At 47.1% G+C, this 27773-nt stretch overlaps 1 protein-coding gene across 2 annotated transcripts; it reads left to right on the top strand.

The window, feature by feature from the left end:
* Positions 1-1621: 1621 nt before the first annotated feature.
* DSTN (destrin, actin depolymerizing factor) lies at positions 1622-27773 on the top strand. Of its 2 annotated transcripts, XM_058679464.1 has the most exons (5): positions 1622-1780; positions 21210-21517; positions 25189-25265; positions 26882-27028; positions 27565-27773. In XM_058679464.1, exons 1-4 carry the CDS (start codon positions 1778-1780, stop codon positions 26989-26991), a joined length of 498 nt encoding a protein of 165 aa, XP_058535447.1. In that variant the 5' UTR covers positions 1622-1777; the 3' UTR covers positions 26992-27028; positions 27565-27773. The 2 variants fall into 2 exon arrangements, with proteins under 2 accessions (XP_058535447.1, XP_036353066.2); XM_036497173.2 differs by having other exon boundaries at positions 26882-27773.

Here is a 27773-nt window from a genome sequence, read left to right as displayed (position 1 = left end):
GGAAAGGCCTATGATCACCATTTTAGTAAGCACAGGGAGGCTTCTGGAAGAAGTCTGGTCTGGGACAACAGTAGGCACTTTGCAAGACTTGGGAGCTGGCACAGGCGTGTCGGCTGAAGGCAAAAGGCCCAGGTTCACTTGCTAAGGATTCTGGTGGAAGCCATGGCAAATACTGAGCAGGAAAATAACATGGTCAGATTGTTATGCTTGGACACGACACCCAGGGACTGAGCCGGGAGAGCATGAAAGCCCCGTGTCCTTAAAAGAGCACCACTGGATTCCAGACTTCAGCAGTCTGACCCTCAAGAGCTGGGGGGGCACACTCACTTGTAAGCCGACAGAAAGACAAAGATTCCAGCTGCAGCTGAGGGACTCCCCCCTCATCCTCACCGGGAGATGTGAGGAATGCGGGTTCTGGGTCGCAGCTTGGAGCAGCACCCACAGATCCTCTGGGCGAGGCACCAATCCCCACGCTCAGCCAGTTCCCCTGAGGGGGACGCCTCTAAGGCCAAAAATCTTTATGTATGGGAATAAGAGGGCTCCCAATGTTGAGAGCCACCTACAGTCTAGGTTCCAGCAGTAGTCCACACTCGAAGCCGCATATTTGGACAATTAAAATAGTTTTGGTTAGAGACCACGAAGTTCTCATTACCCTAAATTCAGAAAAAATTAAATAATCATGCTAGTAGTAAATTATTTTCTGTTTCCCAGGGTTCCCCACAAAAACCCCCATTGGGGGAGGGGGACAACGCTGGGATTCCTTCTGGGCCTCGAAAAACTGATGTTTCTGATGCAACTGCCCGTCTGAAAAACACAATCCCAAATTATATTCCCCCCAAAAATGGAGCAGAGGGGGCTGGAGCCATCACCCCCAGGCCACGCAGCCGGTTCCTAGCCACACCCCTGCGGGCAGCCAGGCCAGCTTCCCTTACCCCCTGCCTCGCCCCGGGGCTGTACCCAAAGATAAATAAATCACTCCTTGTTTTCCAGACCTGAAATTAGCGGTGACTCACGGAGCACCCTGAACTGCCACGGTCGCTCCGTGGAAAAAAAAAAAAAAGGAAAAAAATAAAATGTCCGGAGTTCTCTTCTCACGCGAGGGCCGGGCGGGCCAGACTGGCCAATCAGGGCAGCGTGGCAGCAATCGCACCAAAGTAGGTAGAAAAATGCGGGATGCGGTCCTAGGGCCTAGGCCCGCGACTCGGCTCCCGCCGGTCCCCGCCACCCCGCCTCCCGCCCCGGTCCTCCGCCGGGGACCCCACCCACTTGCACCCCCCCCCCCGATCCCGCCCCCCGTGGCGGCGCACACCTGCCCAGGTGGCTACTTCCTTATACGGGCAACGACGGCGCAGTGGGCAGGGCATCCTGCGGCCAGCGGGGAAGGGGGAAGGCTGGCCCGAGCCAGCCCAGCTCTGGAGGAGGGGCTCCTCGCCGCGCCCCACGAAAACCCGAGCTGCTCGCGGGGGGGAACCCCGCCCGTCCAGCCTCCAGCAGGTGAGGCGTTCGCGGCCCGCCTGCCCCGCCTGCCGGTCGGTCTGGGCGGCACTGGGGCGTGGTGCTGCCAGGCCGGCCGGTTGCGTAGCAACGGAGGGCGGGGCCTGGCGCGCGCAGGCGCGTTTCCGCCCAAGGCGCGCGTCCGCCCTCCCCTTAGAAGGCTCGCGCCGTCGCGTCGGTTCCGCGCTCGGTCTGTCGGTCTCGCTTCGGTGAGATCTTCGCTCCGGCTGAGTCGACGCCATCCGCCTCCCTCCCCCGCGTTCCTGCTACCGCCGCGGCCAAGATGGTGAGTGGGAAGGAGCCTGAAGCGTGGGCTCTCAGGCTGCCGGCCGCGGATCTCTGCGGGGCGCCCGCGGGGCGCCCGCGGGGACCGAGCCGCGCCCCGGGCCGGGCTGCAGCGTCCCCGGGCGGAAGAGCGTCTCCGGGCCTCCGCACCTCAGGGCGGCTCCCAGCTGCTGGCCAGGCCGCCGCCCCGGACCGTCGGCTCCGCGGCGTTTCCTGCCTGGCGTCGGGACGACCCAGCAGCGGGGTCGAGCATATCCCAAGCTCCTCGGTGGAACCCATCGGGGGGGATTCGTGGACAGCCGCCCGGTGGGGTCCCCTGAGGCCCGAGATTCCCGAGAAGGTCGGAGAGCTCGGGCGCTTCTCGGTCCATCTCAGGAGGGAAAATAAAGGCCTTTATTGCAGCTCCCTGCGAGGCGGAACGAGCGAGCGCTAACGAGCCTGACCCTGGCATGCTGAAGAACCGAGTGGCCTTGCAGCCGCTTTGTTTGTCCTATCTGGCGATCAACTTCCAGCAGCACTCTCTGGTCGTGCTTGTCAAGCTTGGCAGTGTCTCTCTTAACCCTCCCCTGCCCGATCTGGCTATGGATAGTTGGGGATAACTGCAACAAAACCCACCAATTCTGGATCGGCCAGAGTTGAGCATGCAAAGTGCGGGTCTAGCCCGAGAATGCTGAATCCTAGCAATTTCTTCTTCTTTTTAAAGATTTATTTGTTTTTATTGGAGAGTTAGATTGACAGAGAGAGACAAAGACCTTCTATCTGCTGGTTCACTCCCCAAGTGGCCGCAACGGGCCAGAGCTGCCTACCCATCTGAAGCCAGGAGCTTCTTCCAGGGCTCCCAGGCTGGAGACTTTGGGACCATCTGCTTTCTCAGGCCACAAGCAGGGAGCTGGGCGGGAAGTGGAGCAGCCAGGATATGAACCGGCACCCGAATGGGATCCCAGCGGATGCAAGGGATTTAGCCACTAGCTGGGCCCTAGTAATTTCAGCTAGACAGATGGACTTATGGCTGGACTGTCCCTCTTCTCCCCGCTTTAGACTACAGTGGAGTAAGGCTGTGGGCTGGGGCAGTCAGGTACAGCATTTTGTCGTTTTCTCCAGTCTGCACTCACTGTGACCATTTTTGGTCAATGATTTGCAGGCAAAACCCTTAGCTGGCTGAGTGAGGCAGATTGCACTGGGGCTGCCTGTCTGCCTGGGGCAGCTGGGACTGTCTTCCTGAGGTAGTACAGCTTGTCTGCAGAGTCCCAGCGGCTCCTAAGGAAGCCAAGGAGCGTCTTGTGTTTTTTGATGATGGGAGGCGGGTAACAGGGAGTTGATAACTTAGTTTCGGGTTCTCTGGTTTACTTCCGCAAGTGACCAAGAAGGTCAGCATTGGCATCATGTCTTTTTTAACCTCTTAAGTTTTCCAGTGTGTAGGTACCATAATACTTTTAGCTTTTTACTAAAATACCTTCACATCGAAGGGTTTTGTGGTGAATTTAAGCCCATCCACCCTTGGTGAAAGTGTTGGTAAGTGGGCTGGAGCCTACTCTACTCTCCTGATTTCATGGACTGCTTTGCTTTTCTGACTGCTGCTACATTTTATTTTTGTATTTGAAAGTAGAATCAAACATTTAAACTTCAGTTAAATGCCTAAGGGTAAATGCTTGGTTTTGAAAAACTCAGATTCTGTACGTGTATACATAACGTAAAGAAACAGCTGTTATTTTTGTGGTTTATGTGAAGAAGAGAAAAACAATGAAAGAGGGATTGATTCCAAATAGATTTCCAACTTTTATTCAGAGAAGTCAGGAACCTGGTAGGCTGCGCTGGTTTGAAAGATTGTAAGGAACGTAAGACCACCCATTTGTGAAGGTTATTTTATTGGCCTTACGTCTCTCCACTCAGTCCAGCTGACATTTTCTTTTACCTGTTAAAAACAATTTGGCTTGGCCGTAATTTAGCTTGCAAGAGCTTGATTTCAGATACTAACACTTTTTTAAACGGTTCGGATCTGTTGGCTGGATACTTGGTTCCAAATTGCTGTTTGCACACACACACACACACACACACACGATTAAATTTTAACTGCTGATGTGTTTGTTCTGAATTAACAGTCACTTCCTGGTATTCATCAGCTGTTCTAGGAGCACTTGGAATAAAGCAGTTGAAGCAACTCAGATCAAGCTGGGCACTTCGAGATGTCATCATAGTGCCAACAAAGATGCATACATTTGCGGGTGCTGTTTGTGTCTATAGTGGATGTGCCCATTTCCGTGGAAGCACAGAGATGGTTTTCCGGCCCACCACTGAGTTCTCAGGGTTAGTTGCTCAGTGCATCTGTTGAGTGTGGATTGAGACATCACCTTAGGCTTGCCTACTTCCTTTTGTGACCAGGTTATGCACGTGCAGCATGGCTGGCTGTTACTTCAACTTTGAAGTGCATTCTTGTCCCTGAAAGTGAGATAAGATGTGGTATAATCAACAATTTCCCTAATCAAAACTCTGCAATAACTGAGCAAATTGGTTCAGGCTGAGTTACAGATATGTAATACCAATTGGTGATTTGCAAAAACATTTGTAACAATCCAGTTACAAAAATTGTGTTTCTGTGCCTAATATGACTATAAAGAATTAATTGGTATCAACTTAGATGATTCCACATCAGATCTTAAAATATTATATAGTTAATGTTGAGACATTTTCAACAGAGAAGTATACAAAATAACAAATTTCTTTTTAGCAAAAATAAACCAAACAGCCAGTTGCGTCTTGGCAGTGTTTCTGGTATTTCTGTTACTAATGCAGTTGGCTATTCGTCTTCCTCATCCTGTTCCCTCCTCTCCCCAGAGATAACTGCTCTTGGGACAGAGACAGAATGCACTGGCCATGAGGATGCGATTTTCTTTGCTATTGCAGTTAGGAGAGCCATCAGTAAGGGTAAACATCTCCAAGAAAAAGAGAGGGGATGGGGCAGATCAACCTGGGGGATGGCTGTTACACAGCTGCTACCGACACGCAGAGTAACTACCTGGGACACAAACCAGCTGGTGCACTTGTCGTGCCCTGCCTGCCAGGCGTCCGTCTGGGGAAAGGTCAGCAGTCTCCTGACATTGACATTCATCCTCGTTGATATTGTCATACTTTTAGCTATACATAACAGATAAGTTATTAGTCCTTGATAATATATATTGATGTGTTTTAAAAATTCATGTAAATGTTATACATCATGTCACTTCTTATGTGGCTTTAAAAAAATATTTATTTGGAAAGCTTACAACAAGAAAGGGTGAAAGGGTAGGAGGTAAAAAGCATGAGAGAGGGAGAAAGAGAGAGATTCCACCTGGTGGCTCACTGCCCACATGACCCCAGTGGCTGGACCAGACCAGAGCCTGGAGCTTCATTCAGGTCTCCGATGTAGGTGGAGTGGCCCAGGCACTTGGGTCATTGTCCTCTGTTTTTCCCAGTTGTATTAGGGAGCTGTATCTAATGTGGAACAACTGGGATTTGAACCATAGCCCTTATGGGGATGTCAGATTAACTGGTGGTTTTACTGTCAGTGCCACAATACCAGCTTAGCAGTTTTGTTTATTAATCCTGGGGTGTTCGTGGGCATAATGTTTGATTCTAGCGTAGCTTTAGTTCTCATTACCCTGCTGGTGGACATTTGGACGTTTCTAACTTTTTTTTTTGTCTACTTAAGTTATTTCTACAGTAGGCAGTTTTCATATGATACTTTATTGTGTCTGTAGGCAGAAGCCCTGCGTGTGAGGGCATGAAGACCTGTTTTTGATCTCCTGGTTTGTTAGTTTATTTTTCATCATCTGTGGCCCATTTCTCTATGTCCTCTCACCAGTTAGAACTGTGAGACTTAAAACCTTCTGATGACTGTGGCATTGTTTCTGATTATTTTAATTCACATTTTTATGATTAGTGGTGAGTTGTCTGTCTTCATATTTAATTGCATCTTACATTTTTATTTGCATGCTGCATCTTGTGAACTTCAACTAAACTTGTTTGCAAAGTCATTAAGTAAATTAAACACTACAAGCAATTAACAAGATTATGATTGTCAATGCTAAAACCTCATACCGAACACTAATATTCCTCTCTACTGGAATGTATGTTCTTTTCCAGCTCCATTAAAACTGCTGAGGGCCGAGTTCAGTGTGCTTAGCTATAGACATGCTGTTTTCAGGCTCCTGGTGGTGGTCGACTAAAGTGAGCTAGGCAGTACGGGACGGTGGTTAACACTTCCTGTTCAGGCTTGCCCCTCTCTTTGTTTTTCCTAGGAAGTTCATCTAGCAAAAATGTTAGGAACAGTCAGTACAGGGTCCACAGGGGGACTCTGTGGCTTCTACTCTGTGGTTACTCTCAAATATGCTGGAAACAGACAACATCTCTTAAAAAATAGAAGGTGTTAAGCAAAAGTTACACAAAATAAGCATGATGTTTTCATGAATAACATTGACTTAAATAAAAATCATAGCAAACTTAGTAATTGATTAACATTGGTAAGCTCCAAATGTTTGTGTGTTATGTTAATATAACTCTATAATGTATTTTGTTTCATTAGTAAATACTTTGCATTTATCAGAAGTGGAGGGGGAGGGGTAGGCTGGTGTGGTGGCATAGCTGGCTAACCCTCCATTTTTGGCACCAGTTCATGTTCTGTCTGCTCTACTTTCCATCCAGCTCCCTACTTATGGCCTGAGAAAGCAGTGGAGTTGGTTCAAATCCTTGAAGCCCAGTACTCACCTGGAAGGCCTGGAAGCTCCTGGCTTCCGATCTGCTCAGCTCCAGGCCGTTGTAGTCATTTGGGGAGGGAACCAGTAGATGGAAAATTCTCTCTCTCTTTCTGTCTGTCTGCTATTCTCTCCGCAAATCAGCCTTTTGAATCAAAACAAATAAATCTTTAAAAAAAGGAGGGCAGCTGGGACTTGAAATGGCACTCATATGAGATGCCTGGATTACAGCAGAAGGCTTAACCCTTCGTGGCATGTTGTGTCATGTCCTTGAGATGCTGCTTTTATTTGTTTGAAACATAAGAGTTCCCATCCCCAGATTCCCAACAGTCCCTCCCTGAGACTAGGAAAGGAATAAGTGTAGGAAATTTATCCTTGCTTTCTGTGGTAACAAACAGAATAATCTATATAGTAACATAAAAGCACTAAAAAGAATAAATAATCTTTCTTTGATGTGATCCAAAAGCGTGGACATGGCCTATGATGCCTTAGCTGGATTAGTATACCATAAAGTTTCTTTAAGATGAGGTAAAAGTCCTATTTTTAAAAAACGTGGCTTGAGCTGACGCCATGGCATAGCATGCTAAACCTCTGCCTGTGGCACCAGCATTTCACTAAGGGCGCCGGTTCCTGTCCCAGCTGCTCCACTTCCCACCCAGCTCCCTGCTAATATGCCTGAGAAAGCAGCAGATGAAGGCTCAGGTGCTTGGGCCCCCACAAGCACATGGGAGTCCCAGAGGCGGCTCTGGCTTCGGCTCAGCTCCAGCCATTGCAGACATTTCAGGAACGAACCACCCGATGAAAACCTGTGTACACATATACACTGTGTGTGTGGGGTCCCAAGTGGCGCACTGCAGTCCCCTTCCTGTGTGTCTAACTTAAAAACTATGCTCATCAGAGAAAAATTGGAAAGTACAAAAAACAGAAGAAGGTAAAAATCTACTTACATTCCCACTGTTAAATTGTGGAATTTCTTTAAACTGTTTTACAGTTGATACTACACTGTGCATAGAACTTTATATTCTGCTTCCTTAATCACTTAAAGCAAGCTCGAATAGTTCCCCAGTGTTGTTAACCTTGTCCACCAACAGCTGTGTCAGAAGTGTCTCCTGTGGATATATTAAAATTTAGTTTGTAGGGTTTTTGTGTTTGTTTATTTGGACTGTCTGGATTTGAGTGTTATGTAAGTTATTTCACCGCAATAAATTCCTGGAAGTGGAATTCCTGGGATACATGATCAGAAGGTATGGATTATTTTAAGGTTCTTAGGCCAAGACACTTTATGAAGACCTTGGGAACGAATAGAATTGCTTGTGGTGGTAGATGAATCTGGGAGATTCATTTCTTGAGTTAGACAGTGAGGGCCATATTATTGTTATTAATAAATACGAATTTTGTCTTAAAGTTGTTAGGAATTGTGCAGGATTTTTAATTTTTTTTTTAAAGATTTTATTATTTTTATTACAAAGTCAGATATACAGAAGAGGAGAGACATAGAGGAAGATCTTTCGTCCGATGATTCACTCCCCAAGTGAGCCGCAATGGGCCGGTGCATGCCTATCCGATGCTGGGAACCTGGAACCTCTTCCGGGTCTCCCACACGGGTGCAGTGTCCCAATGCATTGGGCCATCCTCAACTGCTTTCCCAGGCCACAAGCAGGGAGCTGGATGGGAAGTGGAGCTGCCGGGATTAGAACCGGCGCCCATATGGGATCCCGGGGCGTTCAAGGCGGGGACTTTAGCCGCTAGGCCACGCCGCTGGGCCCAGGATTTTTAATTTTGAAAGTGACATGAAACGTTTTAAATGTTTTTGAGAGGTTCAGCCGCATATTAGATGTTTTAAAATATGAAAGTACCTATCCCCAAATTTTAAACAAATGCTAAGTGTAGAACTTTACTTGATCAGCTTCACAGTTGTGATACATGAGAAATTGTATGCGTTGGAGGCTTCAATTAACAAACGGCTCTCCAGCGTACTATATAATATTATGATAGAATTAATTGCAGTCTGTGTTAGTAGATGAACGGATCTTGTAACTTAGAGCTGGTAACAGCAGGGACCAAGTACCAGTTAGTTGTGTAACCAGCTAGAGGAGAGGAAGGTCAGGTGACAAGAGAACTTGGTGTTTTCAGGGAGTCCCAGTGAGCTGGGCGTGACTGGACCTAAGCACTGACTGTCAGGGCCATGTGGAAGAAGAGTGGAGGTGGGCATAGGTTCTGACCTGTCATGCCAGGGACCTTGATTTCCCCCTGAAGGAAACTGGGGCTCATTGAAAGAAAACAGTATCAGAATGTCCTTGCCATTTGCAAGTTGCTCTTCTCCCCTCCTCTCTGTCTCCTGTTTTCTGACGGGTGTGTCCGGTGAGGAGGACAAACAGGAAATACTCCATTCACTGTCAGCCTTCTACACTTTCTTATTGTTCCTACCTCCCAGTTGTGATGGCCACTCATTCACAAATTGTGTGAGGATTGTCTACAAGAGATCGTGCTTGCAGTGCTAGGGAGATGGTTTTTAAGCTACTTTGGGAGTAAGGGGATGATTTATAGAATGTAGGTCATTGAATACATTGTCTCCCTTAAGTAAGGGTTAATCAAGAACGGTTTGAGTGGAGCTCACTAGCACCTGACAAGGAGAATTGCTGTGTAGTCTGCAGGCGTCATTATCTCAAGGGTGTCACACTTTGCTGTAAGCTGAATGAGGATTTTTGAAGTAGGACGTTTGTGACAGATACAGTGCTTTTCACCTTGGCTTTCTGGAGTGTTCTGGGGAAGTAAGGCAGGGAGTTTGATGGAAAGTTTTGGATCTCTGTTAGACTAGGTGGTGACTGGAAATGAGAGGGTGGGTGTTCTCCTGGGGTGCTGCAGCCTCCAGATCTGGGGACATGGTCCTCTGGCGGGCGACTGCAGCCCTGCAGGAGGCTGGTGTGACTCAGGGAGCTGCAGCTTTAGTTCAGCACTGTCTTGCCCCCTGACATTGGCCTTGTTACCTTAATCTAGGTACATTTTAGGAAAATGCACACAACAGTATCCAGTCTATTTTGAACTTGTCAAAGAGATTAGGGATTCATTGTACACTTGGTTCGCTAGTATATGCTGGGGAGGATTTGTTTTTAAATTGTTTTGTTTATTTGAGAAACAGTATCCAGATCTCCCACTTGGGTGGCAGGAACCCAACTGCTTGAGTTGTCAGTCCTGCCTCTGCATTAGTGGGGACATTGCTCAGGTGGCAGAGGTGCTGTCAGACTCAGGCAGCTGGTATGGGATGTGAACCAGTTAGTGTTTTTTTTTGTTTTTTTTTTAAGGTTTATTTATTTGATTCCCCGCTCCATCAGATACAGGAAAAAGAAAAGAAATTGTCTAAAAAACAGAAATTGTCTAGAAAAGAAGTGTGCAGAACCTGACAAAGAGAGGGGAGGGAGGTCAGGGGATTGTGGGGAGGAATCCGGGGAGTGAAGGAAGTGTGGTTGTCTCCTTGGAATTGCATGGACTGCACGAAATCTGTGCTCTGTATATTAATACAAATTTTAAAAGAAAACAGAAAGATTTATTTATTTGATTGGTAGAGTTACAGAGAAGGGAGAGATAAAGAAGGAAATCTTCCATCGGCTGGTTCATTCCCCAAATGGCCACAAGTGCCCCGAGCGCGACTGGGCCGAAGCCAGGAGCTTCTTCTGGGTCTCCCTTGTGGATGCAGAGGCAGCCTCCACTGCTTTCCACGTGTGATAGCAGGGAGCTGGGTGGGAAATGGAACAATCAGGACTCAACTTGGTGTGTTTGTGCAGTGTCAGCACCGTGGGTGGGAGCGTTCCCGTGAATGTGAGCCACAGTGCTGGCCCCAGTCCAATGGTGTCTTAACCGAAAGGCCAAATGCCTGCCCAGAGTAAAGATCTTAGTACAAGATCTTTTAGTTCACTCTGTAGCCCCGGTTCTCCTCATTGTAGATGTTGATTTATGGCCACAGGTGATGGTTGTTCCTACTAGGTAGTAGTGTAATTGGATCTACTGTGTTAAAAGGACTGTTGGCTTCTCCATGCTATTTTGTATCTTTGCTGTTTAACCACTTACTAGTCGTGGTATGAAAGAAGAGGTCAAATTGGGTTTTAGTTCATAATTCTTATCAGAGAACAAAGCTCAGTGTTTCAAAAATTAGTTTTGTGTTGATTTCATAGCATTTTAATGCTTTACTAAAAACTGGCCACATTTGGTGACTGGGAAGAATTGAGAAAGCTCTAACAAGTATCATAATTCAAAGTTTATAGATGATGAAATTGAGGCTTATGGGAAGTTGGGTTACTTGCTTAAGTTGCAAGATTTGAATGAGTATTATTGTTCAACTCTATGGTATAATTTTCTCTTTACTGGAGAGAAGAAAAATACAGCCCCCTGTCCCCTTTTTTAAAAATATTCACTATCTCACTTTCTCAACATATTTATAAGCCATATTCCCAGTTAAGTGTAAAATTCGCCTGGAACAGCCCTGGTGTATATTAAATAAAGCTCCTTTATTGCTATTGTGTAAACCTTATGTTTTAATTTCATTACTTCACTTCTTTCCCAATAGCCAGGTTGTCTTAATTTGAAATGAACAGAAAGGCTTTAGCTATACCGTCTGTAAGAATTCACGTCTTCATTGGGAGTTGGGCTCTTCTGTATGAGACTTCATGACCATTCTTTATTTTTGATTATTTTGATATTTCCAAAGTAACACAATAAGTAGTTTTTAACAGCACTATTTGGATTTCCTCATGGTTGCTTCCATAGCCCCAGCAGTAGTCGACCGTGATTCTAGGAGACTAGAGTTGAAATCCTTGCTCTTGGAGGGATTGTACTGTCATTCCGGAGTCTAGCTGTAGTCCCTGATACTATAGACTATCAGTGAAGCGAATTCTGTGTCACTTTCCAGGCAGAATACTAAATACAGCAGTTTGTTTATATAAGACATGCTGTTTTAGTATTAAGATAATTTATGTTTTGATATTTATACTAAATTATTTAGAATAAAAATGTAGTTCTCAATATTAACTAGCAACATCAAACACTTAACAACCATATGTGGTGGCATTGTGTGTTAGTGCGAGGAAGGAACATGAAGTTCTTCTGGGTAGTGGAATTTTCCCAAAGCAGGACTGGGGACTCAGTACTTGGTGGTCAGGCCTCAGGGTGGGAGTGATGGGGGTGGTGGGGTGAGGGCCTCAGCATTCTTCCTGTTTCCTTTGTGAGCACCTGCTAATCCTCTCCAGAACCCAACTCTGGAGCTTGAGGTGAGGGAGGTACGCTGGGATGGCTGGAGTCAGGGTGGAGTGCTCCTCATGGGAATTCCTTCCTTCCTCCTTAGGAAGAGGTCCTTGTTTATCTCTCTTCCTTGTTCTAGTGCGTTTATGTTCTTTCCAAAAGAATTCTCTTTTGTACTTTCAGTGGAGTTTTTGCTGGAGAGATACATTTTTTTATTCAGCGCCCCCTCCTGTATCTTAACACAGGACCTGCAAGCCTATTATCTTAGTAGTTGCCTGTAAAATTGTACCCAAAGCAGCTGACATTTTCATTTTGCTATCTCAGGATCATTTGTGAGAGGTATCTAGTTGTAGCCAAGACCTCAACTCTTTTGTTGCCCATCATTCTGTTTTTTGTGGAGTCTTGTGCAAGCAGTGATACAGTTAAAGAATTGTGAGCAGTTTTGAGCCATTTCCCACTTGCAGCTCCTTTGAGAAGTTGGATCAAAGTAGGTAGGTTGAAAAGGAGCCTATGACTCTTTGCTGCTAGTGGTTTATAAATTTGAGACTGGGTTAGTCTGCTGTGTAATATTCTTCAAATATTTCAAATAAAAAATAATTATAAAAATTACTTTCTAAAGTGAGGTCACTTTCATTCCTGATTTTTCTGTAATGATAAATATGGTTGACAATCTATTAAGCCAGGGTCAGGTGTTCTGCTTGAGTTTAATAGTGTAGACACAGACTCTGTTTATGACACTTTGGTTCAGGGTGGACTGAAGATGCAAGATGGCTGATTTAGTTTTTCAGCTGGTTTCCTCGTTTACAGACATGCAGTCACTCTGCAGCTGGGATGGAAAGAATTGCTGCTTTGTGTTCTATCTTGAGTACAAAGGCTGCCTTGCATGCCGACTGAATCGGTGTACTGGTATCCTCCCCTCTTGGTCCCAGTTATGCTTTCTGGGAATTTCTGCTCTCTCTGGTCAACTGCACTGTGACTGTATTAAGGGGCTGGTGCTATGGTATCCCTTATGGTGCCAGCTCAAGTTCCTGGCAATGTTCAGCACAGTGTGATAATAAAGTCTTACATATACCAGCTTGCTTCATCTTATGGGGGTGCGAATCAGCTGTTTGTCAGACACATCCCTGCTGTATGTACTGCTCACCTGCTAGTCCCATAGTAGCAGCTGCCTGTGTTACCAGATGGGCTGTGACGATGTGTCAGGCCTTGTGCTCCAGGAGCTCTTGCTTTACCTTGTTAGTAGTGGCCCCAAAGTGCAAGAATGATGCTCCTCTGTATTTGAATGTGCCAAAGCTTTCTTTAGCGAAAAGGTGAGACTTCTCCACTGACAACAGAAGGAAAGACAGCAGCATCTAAGATAGCTAAGGGTGTGGTACTAATTATGTGAGATGAAAGAAGGAAAAATTTGTTAGTTTTACGTTTGCTCCTCACACTGTAGAAGTTACAGCTACACTGCCTGGTGTATTAATTAGTTAGAATGGAATATTTCAACTTGTTTTTCACCTGTGTTCACAGGGGAGGAGGGAGAGAGGGCCGTTTCTTGCTGTCAGACTGATGGGGGAGGGTCCTTTAATGATGCCTTAGAGACCCCAGTGTAGGGAAGTGTGTTCCAAGGGTATTATTACTTGAGTGGTTTTGATAGTTCTGAGAAGTTTGGTTTCCTTGCTCCAGGGTTGAGAAAACCTTTCCAAAGTCTTTTCATTGGCAAAGCCCACCTTAGTGCATCCACAGACCCAGGAACTTGCAAAGCTTGGCCAGGAGAGTGGTCCAACCTGTAGTGCTTTCCATCCTGTGACAAGGCAGTCAGTGTCACCTGTGCATCGTGTCCCTCTGTGCATCTTGGCATGCTATCCACTGCACAGGCATCAGCAACTGTTGGAGTCCAACACAAGGTCAGACAACACATCCTGTGATTTTTTTTTCCCCCTGTGGTTGGGGTCTGAGTTCACTGGTCCAGTTGGGAAGTCCCCAAAGAAACTTCATCCGGGGTGACCTCAGACCCGAATGTTATGTGCACCCGCCAGTGCAGAATCAGGTGCAGTCTGTCACCTGCACCAGCCGAAACACATAACGATGGACGCAGCTGCCTGGGCAGTTCTGCCTCCACATTGTACCTTACCCAGACTGACGGGTGCTGTGGCCCAGTCCAGCCAGCCCACCACAGATCTGGTCCTCAAATACTACCAGCTGATGCCATGACCTTGTTGGGACAACCCCCACGAGACCTGTCCCCCAGCCCTGGTTTCAGCACATGCCAGCTAGCTTGGCCCAGCCCACATCTCGTCCAGCTTGGCTCTCGTGTATACCGACAGGTGCTGCCACCTTGTCCAGCCTAGCCAGTCTCCAGCCCTGGTTCTTGTGCTCAGCAGTGGGACGTACAGCCTAGCAGGGGAGAGACCTCAGTTTTCTTGCCAGGTGTGTTCCCAGCCTTGTATCTTGCACCTGCCAGGGGATACTGTGTTCCAGCCTGACCTGACTTGTACCCAGACCTGGCACTTGCCAGCTAGTGCTACACCCTAGCTTGGCTGGCCCATATCCGTTCTGGATCTCCCATCCCCAGACCAGGCCCATAAAAAAGCTTACAAATGCTGCAGACCTGCTTGACCTGGCCTGTCCCCAGGCCCGGCTCTTGTGCTTTTCATAGGGAGCTAAGGCATAGTAGGGGAGTTCCCCAAGCTCATGTGTGGATCTCACACTTGGATTTCATGCATGGATCTCACATGTGTCATCAGGGACCATGTCTCTGCTTGGCACGGCCAGCTCTCAGTAACAACCCTTGCGTGCGCTGGTGGGTGCTGCACCACCTGACCTTCTCCCAGCCCCGGCCCTCGCAAATGTCAGGTGAATTCCTGTCAGGAGGGTTCTGTGGTCCAGCCTGGCTCTGCCTGTCACCACCCCCAGCTCTCCATGTAAACTGGTGGTGCTATAGTTCCACAGAGGCAAGCCCACAATTACCCTACCAAATCTTCCCTCAGATCTTCTCCCACTTTCTGGTGCATGCTGTGGCCTAGCCCAGGCAGGAATGCCCCAGCCCCATCTTTTGTGGGTGCCCCCAGGCGGCAAGCAGTCCTTTGCCATTGAGAAGTATGTCCACCAAAGTCTTCTTTGCAAGGGAAGACCTTCTTAAGATGACCTTAGAAATATTTTTATGGTTGACATAACTCATTTTATTGAGTTAATATTGATGTACATATTAATGTATGTAAAGATTTTTAAGAATTTATTTAAAAGGCAGAATTACAGAGAATGGGAGAGACAGATTATATGCTGCTTCGTTTTCCAAATGGCTGTAGCTGCCAGGGTTTGGCCAGGCCACAGCACAAGCCTGACGTTTTATCTGGGTTTCCCACATGAGTGGTAGGGGCTCCAAGTGTTTGGGCCATCTTTTGGTCTCCCAGGCAGATTAACAGGGAGCTGGATTGGAAGTGCGGTAACTGGAATGTGAATTTGCACCCTGAGCTGCCAGCATTGCAGACAGCAGTTTACTCACGGAGCCAGCTTGTAAAGGGATAAGGCTAGAAATGATTTATAGCACCATTTTCACCTTTGCTGTATGACATCAGCTGAGTTAAAAGGAAAACTGGGGAGTGCAATCTTCCTGTGTGCCTAGGAAGGGAGGAGTGTGATTCCACTCAGCCTACTGTCCCTTTCTGGGATCAGGTAGGAGGCGTGAGAACTTGGCTTGGGATAGTGGCAGGAGATGAATATCTTGAGTATCTGAGAGAAAGACGAAAATCGGAAAGGTTCACTAGGTGGAGCTCAGTTAAGGATGTCTTTGAGGCTTCAGCCGTGTGATTAAAGAGATTGTGATAGGAAGCAGAAGATGGCTTGATCTCCGGGGGCAGGCCAGCTGGCTTTTTGGACATGCTGAGGCTCAGGTGCCTTTGAGACTTCCAGCTGGAGCTGTTAGAGACTGGCAGTGAAGTCTGGAAGCTCGGAAAAGCAGGAGGCTTAGAGAGTTGAAAGTTTGTGTTTGGAAGAAGCCTTGGGAGAATGTGTAGTCCTTCCTCTCCACCTACTTTGTCACCAACACATGCTTTCTGCTGAACTGCCGGTCATCTCCTCTGACCCCCGCTGAACCCTCTCAGGCCCCAGAGCCCTGCCCCGTGTCTGTAGGTGACTCTCTTGTAATGCCCATAGCAATGCTAAAGCCTTTCATGGTGTGTCTTCAGACCCCTGCCTGACCGACTCCTCCTGGCTTACATTTCCTAGAGAAAATAGATCCTTACAGGCATGGCCTTTGGCAGTTTGTTTCCAAACTGTCATCTCCCTCTCCTCTGCTTTTACAGGGAAGAAAGTCCTCAGCTATGACTGACTGCATCTGCGTCCTGGTCCCTGGCAGGCTCTCAGATCTCTGGCTTTGTTAATTCTCTGTTTAAGAAGCCAAATTGCCTGATTTCAAATCTCACTTGTGTCATTTCCTGCGTGGCCCTGGGCAAATTACTTTCTTTTTTGTGCCTCAGTTTCCCCATCCATCAAGTGCCAACACTAACAGTTGCTTCATAGAATTACTGTTATTTGGAAGTACCTAGCAGCAAGTACTCAGTATTTGTTGATGGGTGTGTGTGTGTGTGTAATGATCCCGCTCTCCTCTGGGTCTCTCCAGCTTCTCATAGAGTGAAATCTCCCCAGTTCTGAGGCAGTTTTCAGGAATTCAGCACCGCTTCCCTCATGATTAACCATCCTGCTTTTTGTCTTTACCTCAGAAGGTCCTCATGGATGGTTAGCTTGTTACCCTTGGACGTCTGCCCTTCCTCCAGTCTGCCGAAACGCTCCTAGGCAGAGCTGTCGGAACGGATGCACTCTGTTCACTCTTTTTTTTTCCTCTTTCTGAAGTTGTTAGTGAGCTCTCTCCTGGGATGTTCTCCTTTGGTTTCTAGGATGTGGTTTTTCTCTCGTTTGCTTCTTTACTTTCAGGCAGTGTCTTCTTGGTCTCCTTGATTAATGGTGCTCTTGCAGTGTTGTCTCCCCATGTGAGCCATCTGCCCTGTGTGTGCTGTCTGCCCCGCGTGTGCCGTCTGCCCCGCGTGTGCCATCTGCCCCGCGTGAGCCATCTGTCTTGTGTGAACCATCTGCCCCGCGTGTGTTGTCTGCCCTGCGTGTGCCATCTGCCCCATGTGTGCTGTCTACCCCGTGTGTGCCATCTGACCCGTGTGTGCTCTCTGCCCCGTATGAGCCATCTGTCTCGTGTGAACCATCAGCCCTGCATGTGCCGTCTGCCCCATGTGAGCTGTCAGCCCCATGTGAGCCATTTGCCCATTGTCAGCCTTCCAGGATGTGTGCATGGTGCAGCCCTGCTGTGGACGCTGCTGCTCACTGACTGGTTGTCTCCACCTGTGGTGCTGGTGGCTTCAGGCTGATGTGTCCTGCAAGAGCTGCACCCAGCTGCTCCTGTGCTGCGTCCCAGGACTGAAGTGTCATCCGGCGCCACCCCTTCCTGGTGTGCTCTGCTGGTTGGTTTGGCTTGACAAGTGCTTGGGTCGGGTCTGTGTTTGGAGCTAGTGCTGAGCTTTCTTCTCAGCACTGCTCTTTCTGCTCTCAGTCCTGTGGCACTGGCTCCCATCTGCAGCGTCCACACAGGGTCTGGGCGCTGGCGTCTCCTGGCCTTCCCCATCAGAGGCCTCCACAGGCCTTATTTCCCATGGGAAAAGGCCCAAGCTCCTTCGGACTCAGGCTTTTAAGGGGCCTGTCATGCACAGCCGGATTGAGCTGCATCGTTATTACACAAGATATATTACTTACTATCTTCAGTTGCAAGCACATGTTTAATTAGCTGTAACTTTGAAATAAAAATTTATAATGCCCTTGAAATATTTAGATAATCACAATTTCCAGATATTGGTTGAATAAGACTTTACATTTTCATTGTCTTAATGGTTTTTAAATTGGTTGTTGGGTCAAATATGGTTGACAGATAGTATTACAGACTAGGACATTGAAGGAATTAAATCAGTTTCTGGCTCATTAACTTTTGTTACTTTGAACATGTAAGTTATCTGTTGCAAAATAAATGTTGTCAACTTGCTTAACATAGATAAATTGTAAAGATTAGTAGTAACAAGGTTTAAATTTTTTTTTAGAGTAAGATTGTGTAGTTTTTGAGTTTTCTAATCTTAATTTCCTATATTACTTCATTCATTTACATTGAAGTGTTCATTTATGAGCTGAAAATGTAGATTGATAGGATTGAAGTAGATTGTGATTCAATATGAATTAGATGGGATTGGAGTGTATTATTTTTAGATATTCCTAGAATGCGTCAGATGCTTAACTAGCCATTATCCCATTGTTCCATATGTAGGACCCTAATTAAACTTCAGTTGAGTAATAAATAGCACTGTTTATGGTAATTTTGAAATACTGTAATGTTCAAATATTTGCAGAATTGAAAATTTGGGGTTTAATATTAAGTAAATGCTTAGATTTTATATTATCTCTCTCGTCAATACTTACATACATTTTTAGGTACCAGCTTTATTGAGGTGTTATTCGCATAAAATGAACAGCTCAGGCTCACTGTATTCACAGAGCTGTGCTTGTGTCCATTCCTCTGGAAAGAGACCAGATCCCCCTGCAGTCCTTCCTGGTTCCTGCGTGCGCTCGGCCCTGCTCTGCCTGTGGATTGGCCTTCTTGGACATTTCATGGAAATGCCGAGTGTGATATGTGGCCTTTGCTGGCGTATTTGTTTTTCTTGTTTAGGGCTGGTTTATTTGAAAGGCAGAGTGATGGAATCAGACCTTCCATTCTTCTGGTTCACTCCCGGGATGTCCTCACCAGCCAAGCCCTGGAGTCGAGGACGCCCCCTGGTTTCCCACCTGGGCAGCAGGGCCAAGTACTTGGCTGTCTTGTGCTGCCTTCCCAGGAGCATTATCTTGGAGCCAGGTGAGAAATGGCACCTGGGACTCGAACCAGCGTTCCATTGTGGGGTACTGGCACTGCAAGGAGCAGCTTCACTTGCCAGCCCCTCTCTCTGGGTTCTTTTTAGTAAAATTTCTTTTTTTTGAGTTTCTTCTATGTTGTGTGTTTATGGCCAAATGATATTCCATTGTATAGATACACCACATTTTGAAAGTCTTGTGAACACTTGATAGAAATTTAGGCTTTTTTTCTATTGGGTTCTTTACGAATAATGCTACTGTAAACATTTGTGTACAAGTGTTTGTGGAATTCCTAGGTTATGTATTGACTTGTGTTCAACTTTTTGAGGGGCAGCTGCGTTGCTCAGGTGCCCGGGAAGGTCCAGTTCTCCGCAGCCTCAGCCGTGTCTGCCACTGCCCGGCTCGCTGCCGTAGCCGTCTGGGTGGTGTGAAGTAGTCTCTTACTGTGGTTTTGATTTCCATTTCCCTGGCGAACATTTTTTTTTCTGTGCTTATTGGTCATTTGTGTTTCCTCTCTGGAAAATTGTCTATTGAAATCTTTTGACCATTTTTAATTGGCTTCTTGTCTCTTTTTAAGATTTATAGAGAGGAGGATCTTCTGTCTGCTGGTTCACTTCCCTCTCACCCACTGCTTCCCAGCATGGGAACTGTTGTGAGGGCTCTGAAGTTGGAAGCAGTGCGCAATTTACATGCACGCACTCTGAGATGGAATGCATAGCACCCCGTCTTTACTTTCAGATTGTTTGGGTTCTTTATATATTCTGAATCTGATCTACAGATACTTCCTTTTGTTCTGTAAGTTACCTGTTTAGGTGCATTTTTATTTATCAAATTACCTGATGTTAGCTTTGGGTATAATTAATATTCTAACTTGCAATGCGAAGTAGTTGATAAACCAAATTATGGATATAGTAAAGTTAATAGAGGACATATTCCTTTTAAAAGAAAGTAAAGATTAAGAATTGATTTAAGGGCCCAGCATGGTAACCTAGCAGCTAAAGTCCTAACCTTGCACATGCCGGAATCCCATATGGGCACAGGTTCTAATCCTGACAGCCCCGCTTCCCATCCAGCTCCCTGCTTGTGGCCTGGAAAAGCAGTCAAGGATGGCCCAAAGCCTTGGGACCCTGCACCCATTTGGGAGACCTGGAAGAGGTTCCAGGCTCCTGGCTTTGGATTGGCTCAGCTCTGGCTGTTGCAGCTGCTTGAGGAGTGACTCAGCGGATGAAAGATCTTTCTTTGTGTCTTTCCTCCTCTCTATATATATCTGACTTTCCAATGAAAATAAATAAATCCTTTTAAAAAATGATTTAAGCCGTTTTTCCATCAGCATCTTGGTTAGAGGCCGGTACTCTGGGGCAGCTGGGAAAGCTGCTGCTGTGACACCGTTACCGTGTGTGAGTCTGTGACCTGATGCAGATCTCTGCTGGAGCTCTTAGCTGTGCAGTGGCCGAGGGCGTGGGCGCTGGCATCTGCATGGGAGGCCAGCTCGAGTGCCTGGGTTGGCCTGGCTGTGATGACCATTTGGAGAAGGAACTCATGGATGGAACGTTTCTTTCTCCCTCTCTTTCATGTAACTTTGTCAATTAGGTTAATCTTTTAAAAAAATCTTATTTAACTGTTTATCTCAGAGTAGCAAGTACAACATGATAAAAAACTTGATTTTCTGGTCAGAATAATCTCAGGTTTAGTCATCCTCTGTTAAAAGTGTTTTTTTTTTATTCTAATTTTAACTTAAAATTTGGAGATTTCTCTCTCTGTGTCTCTCTCTGTAACTCCATATTTCAAATAAATAAATTTTTATCCTCCCTCCCCCCAAATGGAGGCTACATTGGGGCAGAGTGGGTAAAAGTGCTGAGTGAGACCTGCATCCCATATGGATACCAGTTTGAGTCCCAGCTGCTCTACTTCCCATCCAGCTTCCTGCTAATGTGCCTGGGAAAGCAGCGGACTAATTGCCCGAGTACTTGGGACCCTGCACCCATGTGGGAGACCCAGACGAGGCTACTGGGCCAGCCCTGACCATTGTTACCATTTAGCGAATGAAGCAGTGGGTGGAAGATCTCTATTTCTCTATTGTCTCCCCCTACCTTTCAAATAAATAAAATAGATCCTTGAAAAAGTTGGCCATCCTTTTGGTAGGTAGAATTTTATTGGCAAGTGACTAAGATGTTAGTGCATATTCATCACATAATTCTGAAATGTGAGTAGAACAAGATTCTGACCTTCCAATTATTTTTTGAGAGAAAGAGATGCTTTGGAAACAGGGTTTTCCCAGCCTGGCAGCTCTGAGCACCTGTGCCCCGGGAAAGGCATTGCAGAAAGCACTGCTGTTTAGGTTCCTGGAGAGAGCGAGGCTGCTGACGCCGCGTCCTCCCGCCACCCTCCACACCATGCTGATAGAGGCTTTACGTGTGTAATCTGTAACAAAGTTCGATGTTTGAAAATAGTGGTTTCAGCTCGTAATTCCCTTTTCTAGTAAGTATATGTGAAAAATTTTAAATATATGCAGTCTATAACCAAAAGCTAGTGTTTTGTATTTAAGTATGATAAAAATTCTAAGCCTTTTTCTCATTTCTTTTCTCATGGTAGGCCTCCGGAGTGCAAGTTGCTGATGAAGTCTGTCGCATCTTTTATGACATGAAAGTTCGGAAATGTTCCACACCAGAAGAAATCAAGAAGAGAAAGAAAGCCGTCATTTTCTGTCTCAGTGCAGACAAAAAGTGCATCATTGTGGAAGAAGGCAAGGAGATCTTGGTTGGAGATGTTGGTGTCACCATAACCGACCCCTTCAAGCATTTTGTGGGAATGCTCCCTGAAAAAGATTGTCGCTATGCTTTGTACGATGCCAGCTTTGAAACCAAGGAATCCAGGAAAGAAGAGTTGATGTTCTTTTTGTGGTAAGTGTGTTAGGAATACTGGGCCTTGTGTGAATTCCTTATTTTCAGCTCTTGGAGAACCGGTTCTAGGATCAAATCATTTTTATTCAAGCTACTGCTAGTCGCTTACATATAGTTTTTGTTTATAAGGTTTCCTAAGAGCTTAGCTCTATGTTTAGGGGACCCAAGGTTAAAGGTGCCTTGGCCTCTGCGGTGTGCCACTTTGGAAAGAAGGTGCACCGTTGCCTACTCACGATGATTCGCTCTGCATTGCTCACTATACTGTAGGCAGCCATTGGCCAGTGTGTTTACGTCAATTTAAATTAAAATTCAGTTTCATATTTGAATGAACTGCCACATTCCAAATGCTCTTTAGTCCCATGTGACTGGATAGAGGCTGTCTTAGGAGTGCAGATGGTGACTGGTCTCGTCACAGACGTTGGGCAGTGTTGCTCTAGGTCAGAGGTGGGAAGTGTGCAGCCCCGGCCAGGACATTCAACAGATCTATAGTATGCAGATTTTGAAGTTGATTACAGATAAATTTCTAGGTGGCCCTTGGTGGAAAAAAAGGCTCCTCCCGACCCCTACTGCAGGTGGTGACAGAGTTGCTGTCAAGTATTGAGATGGTTTTTTCTGCAGCTAATCATTTGGTCTTTTCATGTAAGTAAATCAGTATTTGAATTTAAGCTGTAGATAGAAATCACACTTGACTCATCACTGAGTGGTGAGCTGGTGTATTCCTGCTGGCCACATGGCGAGAACACTCCAAGGGGCAAGGGAAGTGGCCACGCCCTGATTGTAGGAGGGGACATTTGGCTTGAGCCCTGGCCAGGCAAAGGGGGACTGAGCTCTACCCAGGTGCCATCTGTGACCAAGGCGAGAGGGAGAGGGAGCTTAGAGGAGCATCACGACCCGCAGTGCTGAGGCAGGAAGTTAGGGACAGCTCACCTCCCATTGAGGCTGATCTGTAAAGATAACAGCTGGGCAGATTGGGATCTGAATGAAGGGTCGGTACACTGCTGCTACCAACAGGGATTGCACAGAATCTGAGAAAGGAGCTCTGAGTGAATGGGTTACACCCTTGTCCTTTTGGGACAGATAAATCAGCTAAAGGTGCAGGCATTTAAATTGTTGACTATTTCCTTCATTTACAATTTTTTCTGGTTTTTATGAAGTTTTTATTGTGAAAAAATTAGACATTTTTACTGAACAGTGTTTGGAAAATAAAAGGAGAAAGAAAGGAAATTCAGTGTTAAGGCAGTGGTTTACTGTGCACTATTCATTTCAGGAAGAAGAGGCCTTATCAAGGTGTTTTCTCTAAGAAGCTGGGTCCCGAGAGTGGCTCTTAACATATTTTAGCCGTCTGGCTAGATAAAATCAGCACAGCTTTGCTTGTCCACGTCCCTGACCTGTTTGACTAAGGAGAGAACCCACTTGCCTTGGCATCTCAAACATCTGCTGGCCCTGAGGTGCTTGTGGCTTTGCCCCCTCCCTGCGGGCGGATCTGGAGCAGACAGCATGGGGGCCGCAGGCTGCCCTGTGCCTAGGGTGGAGGCCAGTGAGAGCCCGCCCCGGTGCTGACTACACGAGTGTTCCTGGGCCACACAGCTACGTGGAGGCGTCCCTTGCCTTTGCTCGCTGCGTCCGGGAGCGTGGTGTGGAGCCGGGCCTGAGGCCAGCTGCTTGAGAGGAGCAAAGGCGTCCCCGTGTAAGCGGTCTCAGGGGAGTGAGGCGTCGCCGTCCAGTACCAACCTGGTGATTTGTCAGTGTTGCTGGTGCACCAAGTGTTGTGAAACCTGTGCCATACTTCTTGTCACCTGGCAGAAAGCACTACAACTTCAGAAATGACAGCTTAGTAACATGGCCAGACGTGGCTGCTGCCAGACTGCCCTTTAGCCAAGAATCATGGGGCTGTATGCGTGGATTTAGTGTTTGCCAGAACATGGTTGACACTTGGGTTTCGATTCTTAATTTGAAAGGAAAACCAGTCCTTTTGTGGCTGCTGTTGGAACAGATATGAATGGGGGACTTGGGTGGGTTAGGAAGGGACATCATTTGCAGTTTTTTATTCTTTAGTAAACAGTTGGAAGCAAAAACTGCCACAATGCAAGTATTTCTTAATTGTTTATTCTCTATTTTGTTTTTGTTCTATAACTATCTCCTAATTAGAAAAGCTTGTCGAACTTGAGTGTTTGTAGTTGTTAGGCTGGACACAGCTAATGAGAATCCCTGATGAGTGAGGCGCCCAGTGTGTTTTTTTTTTTTTTAAGGATTTAACAGATTTAAGATTTTGGAGAGACAGCGAGATCTTCCATCGGCTAGCTCACTCCCCAGATGGTCAGAGCTGAGCTGATCAAAGCCAGGAGCACCTCCGGGTCTCCCACATGGCTGCAGGATCCCAAGGCTTTGGGCCGTCCTCCCTGCTTTCCCTGGATAGGAAGCAGAGCAGTCAGAAGTCAGACAAATGCCTGCGTGAGATGCCATTACTGCACACAGAGAATTACCATGTTATGCCGCCGCACTGGCCCTATTACTCTGATTTCTAGTCAGTAGTTTTCTTTTTTCACCAGGGCTGTCTGTCATTTTTTTTTTAATATTTATTTATTTTTATTGGAAAGTCAGATACACAGAGAGGAGGAGACATATAGAGGAAGATCTTTCATCTGATGATTCACTCCCCAAGTGACCTCAATGGCCGGAGCTGTGCCAATCCAAAGCCAGGAGCCTGGAACTTCTTCCAGATCTCCCCCATGGGTGTAGGGTCCCAAGGCTTTGGGCCATCCTCAGCTGCTTTCCCAGGCCACAAGCAGGGAGCTGGATGGGATTAGAATCAGTGCCCATATGGGATCCCGGTGCTTGCAAGGCAAGGACTTTAGCCACTAGGCTATCACACTGGGCCCCAAAGAGTTATTTGTGGGGCTGGCACAATGGCTCAACTAGTTAATCCTCTGCCTGTAGGTACTGACATCACTTGTGGGCACTGGTCTATGTCCCAGTTGCTCTACTTCTGATCCAGCTCCTTGCTTATGATCTAGGAAAGCAGTGGAGGATGGCCCGTGGCCAGCCTTGGGACCCTGCACCTGCATGGGAGACGGGGGAGAGGTTCCTGGTTGCTGCCTGCAGATTGGTTCAGCTCTGGCCATTGTGACCCTTTGGGAAGTGAACCAGCATATTAAAGACTTTTCTGTCTCCATAAGTCTTCCTTTCCAATACAAATAAATTAATCTTAATTAATGTATATAGTTTGTGTTTGAAAGGCCAATCTAATGAGAGATTGACCTTCCATCTGCTGGTTCACTCACCAGACAGCATCAACAGCTGGAGCTGGGCTGGGCTGAAGCCGGGAGCCGAGCGCTCAGCCTCCCATGTGGGCCATTTTCCTCTGCCTGCCCAGGCGCGTTAGCAGGGAGCTGGATGGGAAGTGCAGTATCCAGGACTCGAATTGGCTCCCATGTGGAGGGCTGGTATTTCAGGGCATCGGTGTGCTGTGCCACAATGCCAGCCCCTCTGCCTTGTAAGTCTCTGCTGTCACCTGGAGTAGTTTTGCATAGGCCCACCTATGACGTGACACTGTGAGAACAGGTCTCAGGAGATGCCAAGGCCACCCCCTCCTGAGACCAGCTGTTTGACAAGGGGTAGGCTGTGACTTCTCTGAACTAGCTTTTTTTTATTTGTGGCATCTTTCTATCCAGGGCACCAGAGCTAGCACCTCTGAAAAGCAAAATGATCTATGCAAGCTCCAAGGATGCGATCAAAAAGAAATTCCAAGGTATGTTCTAGATTGGCCATGGTGAGTCCCAGGACCAGAGGAGGGGGGCCAGGGGCTGCTGAGGTCCCCGTACCTCATTTTCTTTGGAGCCCTTCCCTGCACCTTCACTATTGAACGGTGTGATTGTAGGTAATTGATTCACTTCGTTCCCTGGGAGAGTGCTCTCTGCCCGAGCTGGCAGCTTGGTGTGACTTGCCATTTGGGCGCTGGGATCCTGGTGAGTCCCTTGCAGGCTGCAGCCAGGAGGCCGTGCTGGGGTGACAGGAAGTGCATGGAGCTGTCACCCAGGGCCTGCGGCTGGGGCTGAGCTTGTCATCTAACTGCTGTGTGAGCTTGGCCAAAAGGGCTTCACCCTGGCGGGCTGGAAGCCTGGCCTGCATCAGGTGAGTGTCCATGTGGGTCTGCCCTGCCGCTTCCCTGCCCAGCCCGGCTTGCCCAGTGCTGCTGGCTTGGTTTGTTTACCTGTGATTGGTTGTCATGTTTTTCTAGCAGAACAGGTTTGCCCTGGCTTGTTTGACTTCAGAAAACAAAATTCTTGCTGCCTTGTCCAAGCCCTGCTGCTGCATAGTTGAGTGCTGTGTCAGGCTCCCTCGTGCATTGACTGGATGTTGGAGTATCCCCTGGAAGTGCTCTGTTAACTGGTGTTGATGGCTCCCTAACAGCAGTTCCTCAGATGAACGCGCACTGCCTTTCCTTGGGGGACTTGCTGTGGAGCCTTGCAGGGGTGCACGGGATTGACCGACTCTGCTGGCCAGGTGGGCCCCGAGACCCGGGCCTGTCTGCGCGGTGCAGCCCTTCCCTCCCAGAGCGAGCAGGCTGCAACACAGTTGTAGTGTTCCTGGTGACAGGGTTCTCTTTTTTTTTTTATTTTTTATTTACTTTTTTTTAAAAGATTTTATTGTTATTGGAAAGCCGGATATACAGAGAGGAGACACAGAGAGGAAGATCTTCCGTCCTATGATTCACTCCCCAAGTGAGCCGCAACGGGCCGGTGCACCGATCCAAAGCCGGGAACCAGGAACCTCTTCCAGGTCTCCCACGCGGGTGCAGGGTCCCAATGCATTGGGCCGTCCTCGACTGCTTTCCCAGGCCACAAGCAGGGAGCTGGATGGGAAGTAGAGCTTCCGGGATTAGAACCTGTGCCCATATGGGATCCCGGGGTGTTCAAGGCGAGGACTTTAGCCGCTAGGCCACGCCACCGGGCCCCGACAGGGTTCTTTTTCAAAAAACAATTTACTGTAAGGCAGAGTGAGACAGGCAGGAGACCTCTGTGCTGTTCTGTCCCATATGCCCACACCAGGACCAGGCCGCAGCCTGGAGTCAGGAGCTCCATCTGGCCGGCCAAGCAGTTCATTGGGCCCTCTCCTCCAGGGCCTTTCCAGGCACATCAGTGGGCAGCTGGATCCAGAAGCCCAGTAGCCTGGACCAACCATGCACACACACATGTAGGAGGCCCGTTGTGGCGGGTTAATGCCACAGAACAGTTTTCCAGTTATTCTAATTACTGCATACTGTGGTTCTTAAATAGCTACCCTTATTACAGCTGGGTTTTATCTTACAGAAACAGATAAGCTGCTGCTATAATTCTAATTAGGATTGTTGTTTTTCCTCCCTAGGGATAAAACATGAATGTCAAGCGAACGGGCCGGAAGACCTCAATCGGGCTTGCATTGCAGAGAAGCTGGGTGGATCCTTAATTGTAGCTTTTGAAGGCTGCCCCGTGTAGCTCATCATTCAGTGCCACAAATTGAAAGCTTCCATGTGTAATGTTATCTTCTTGCTATATAAGTAAAGCAAATATATGTAGGCCAGGGTCTTGCTGAGAGGGAGCTGTCTTGTAACCTTTTAGAGTAAACTAAATATTCTATAAATGTGCAATCATGGCCCTAAATAAATCTAGATCTGCAGTTCTATTGGTGTGAAATTAAATTCTTACTGGCCTCTGTTTTGATGAGTTGCCTTATAAAGATTTTTGTTAGGCTCAGGAGTTTTAATAATACCGTTCACAAAACCAGGCCAGGCCATGTGAAGAGAATTACTGCATCTTTGTTGGCCTCAGCAGTCTTTGCCTAGTGAATTGGTTATAATCTGGTTATAATTTTGGTCCAGATTCCTTATTCCTGCTGAAACTAAACATAATCACGGAATATAATTCTCCTCCTGACACTTGACAGTACTAATATACTAACAACTCTAAGGTGACGTTGGGCAGTCTTTTGATCCTACTCAGTGTGTGAGGAAGACTGACTCAAGATCGTGTCCACTTGTGACTCACACTGATCTTGCACAGCACTTTCAGGCCTGCAGATGGCAGCAGCCCCTGCACCAGCGGCGGGCTTACCGCTGGCATGGTGGGCGACTGCGTGGAGAGTGATCTTGTATCCTGGAAGTGTGGGGTGGCCTCAGGAGAACCTGTAGTGTCTTGTAACACCTAGTTACAATGCAAATTAGGGCCCCACTGTAATCTGCTTTATTAATGGAATGATAAAATGATATCTTGATGAGTTA

Source organism: Ochotona princeps, chromosome 22, assembly GCF_030435755.1.
Source record: "Ochotona princeps isolate mOchPri1 chromosome 22, mOchPri1.hap1, whole genome shotgun sequence".
NCBI classification, from domain to species: Eukaryota; Metazoa; Chordata; class Mammalia; order Lagomorpha; family Ochotonidae; genus Ochotona; species Ochotona princeps.
Note: the sequence above shows the minus strand (reverse complement) of the source record. Positions and strands in the feature narration are given on the sequence as shown.

Excerpts from the sequence above, each read along its gene's own strand:
- DSTN (XM_058679464.1), top strand. Across the intron at positions 21,518-25,188 it reads GAGTTGATGTTCTTTTTGTG|GGCACCAGAGCTAGCACCTC; the intron begins GTAAGTGTGTTA and ends CTTTCTATCCAG. Across the intron at positions 25,266-26,881 it reads GATCAAAAAGAAATTCCAAG|GGATAAAACATGAATGTCAA; the intron begins GTATGTTCTAGA and ends TTTCCTCCCTAG.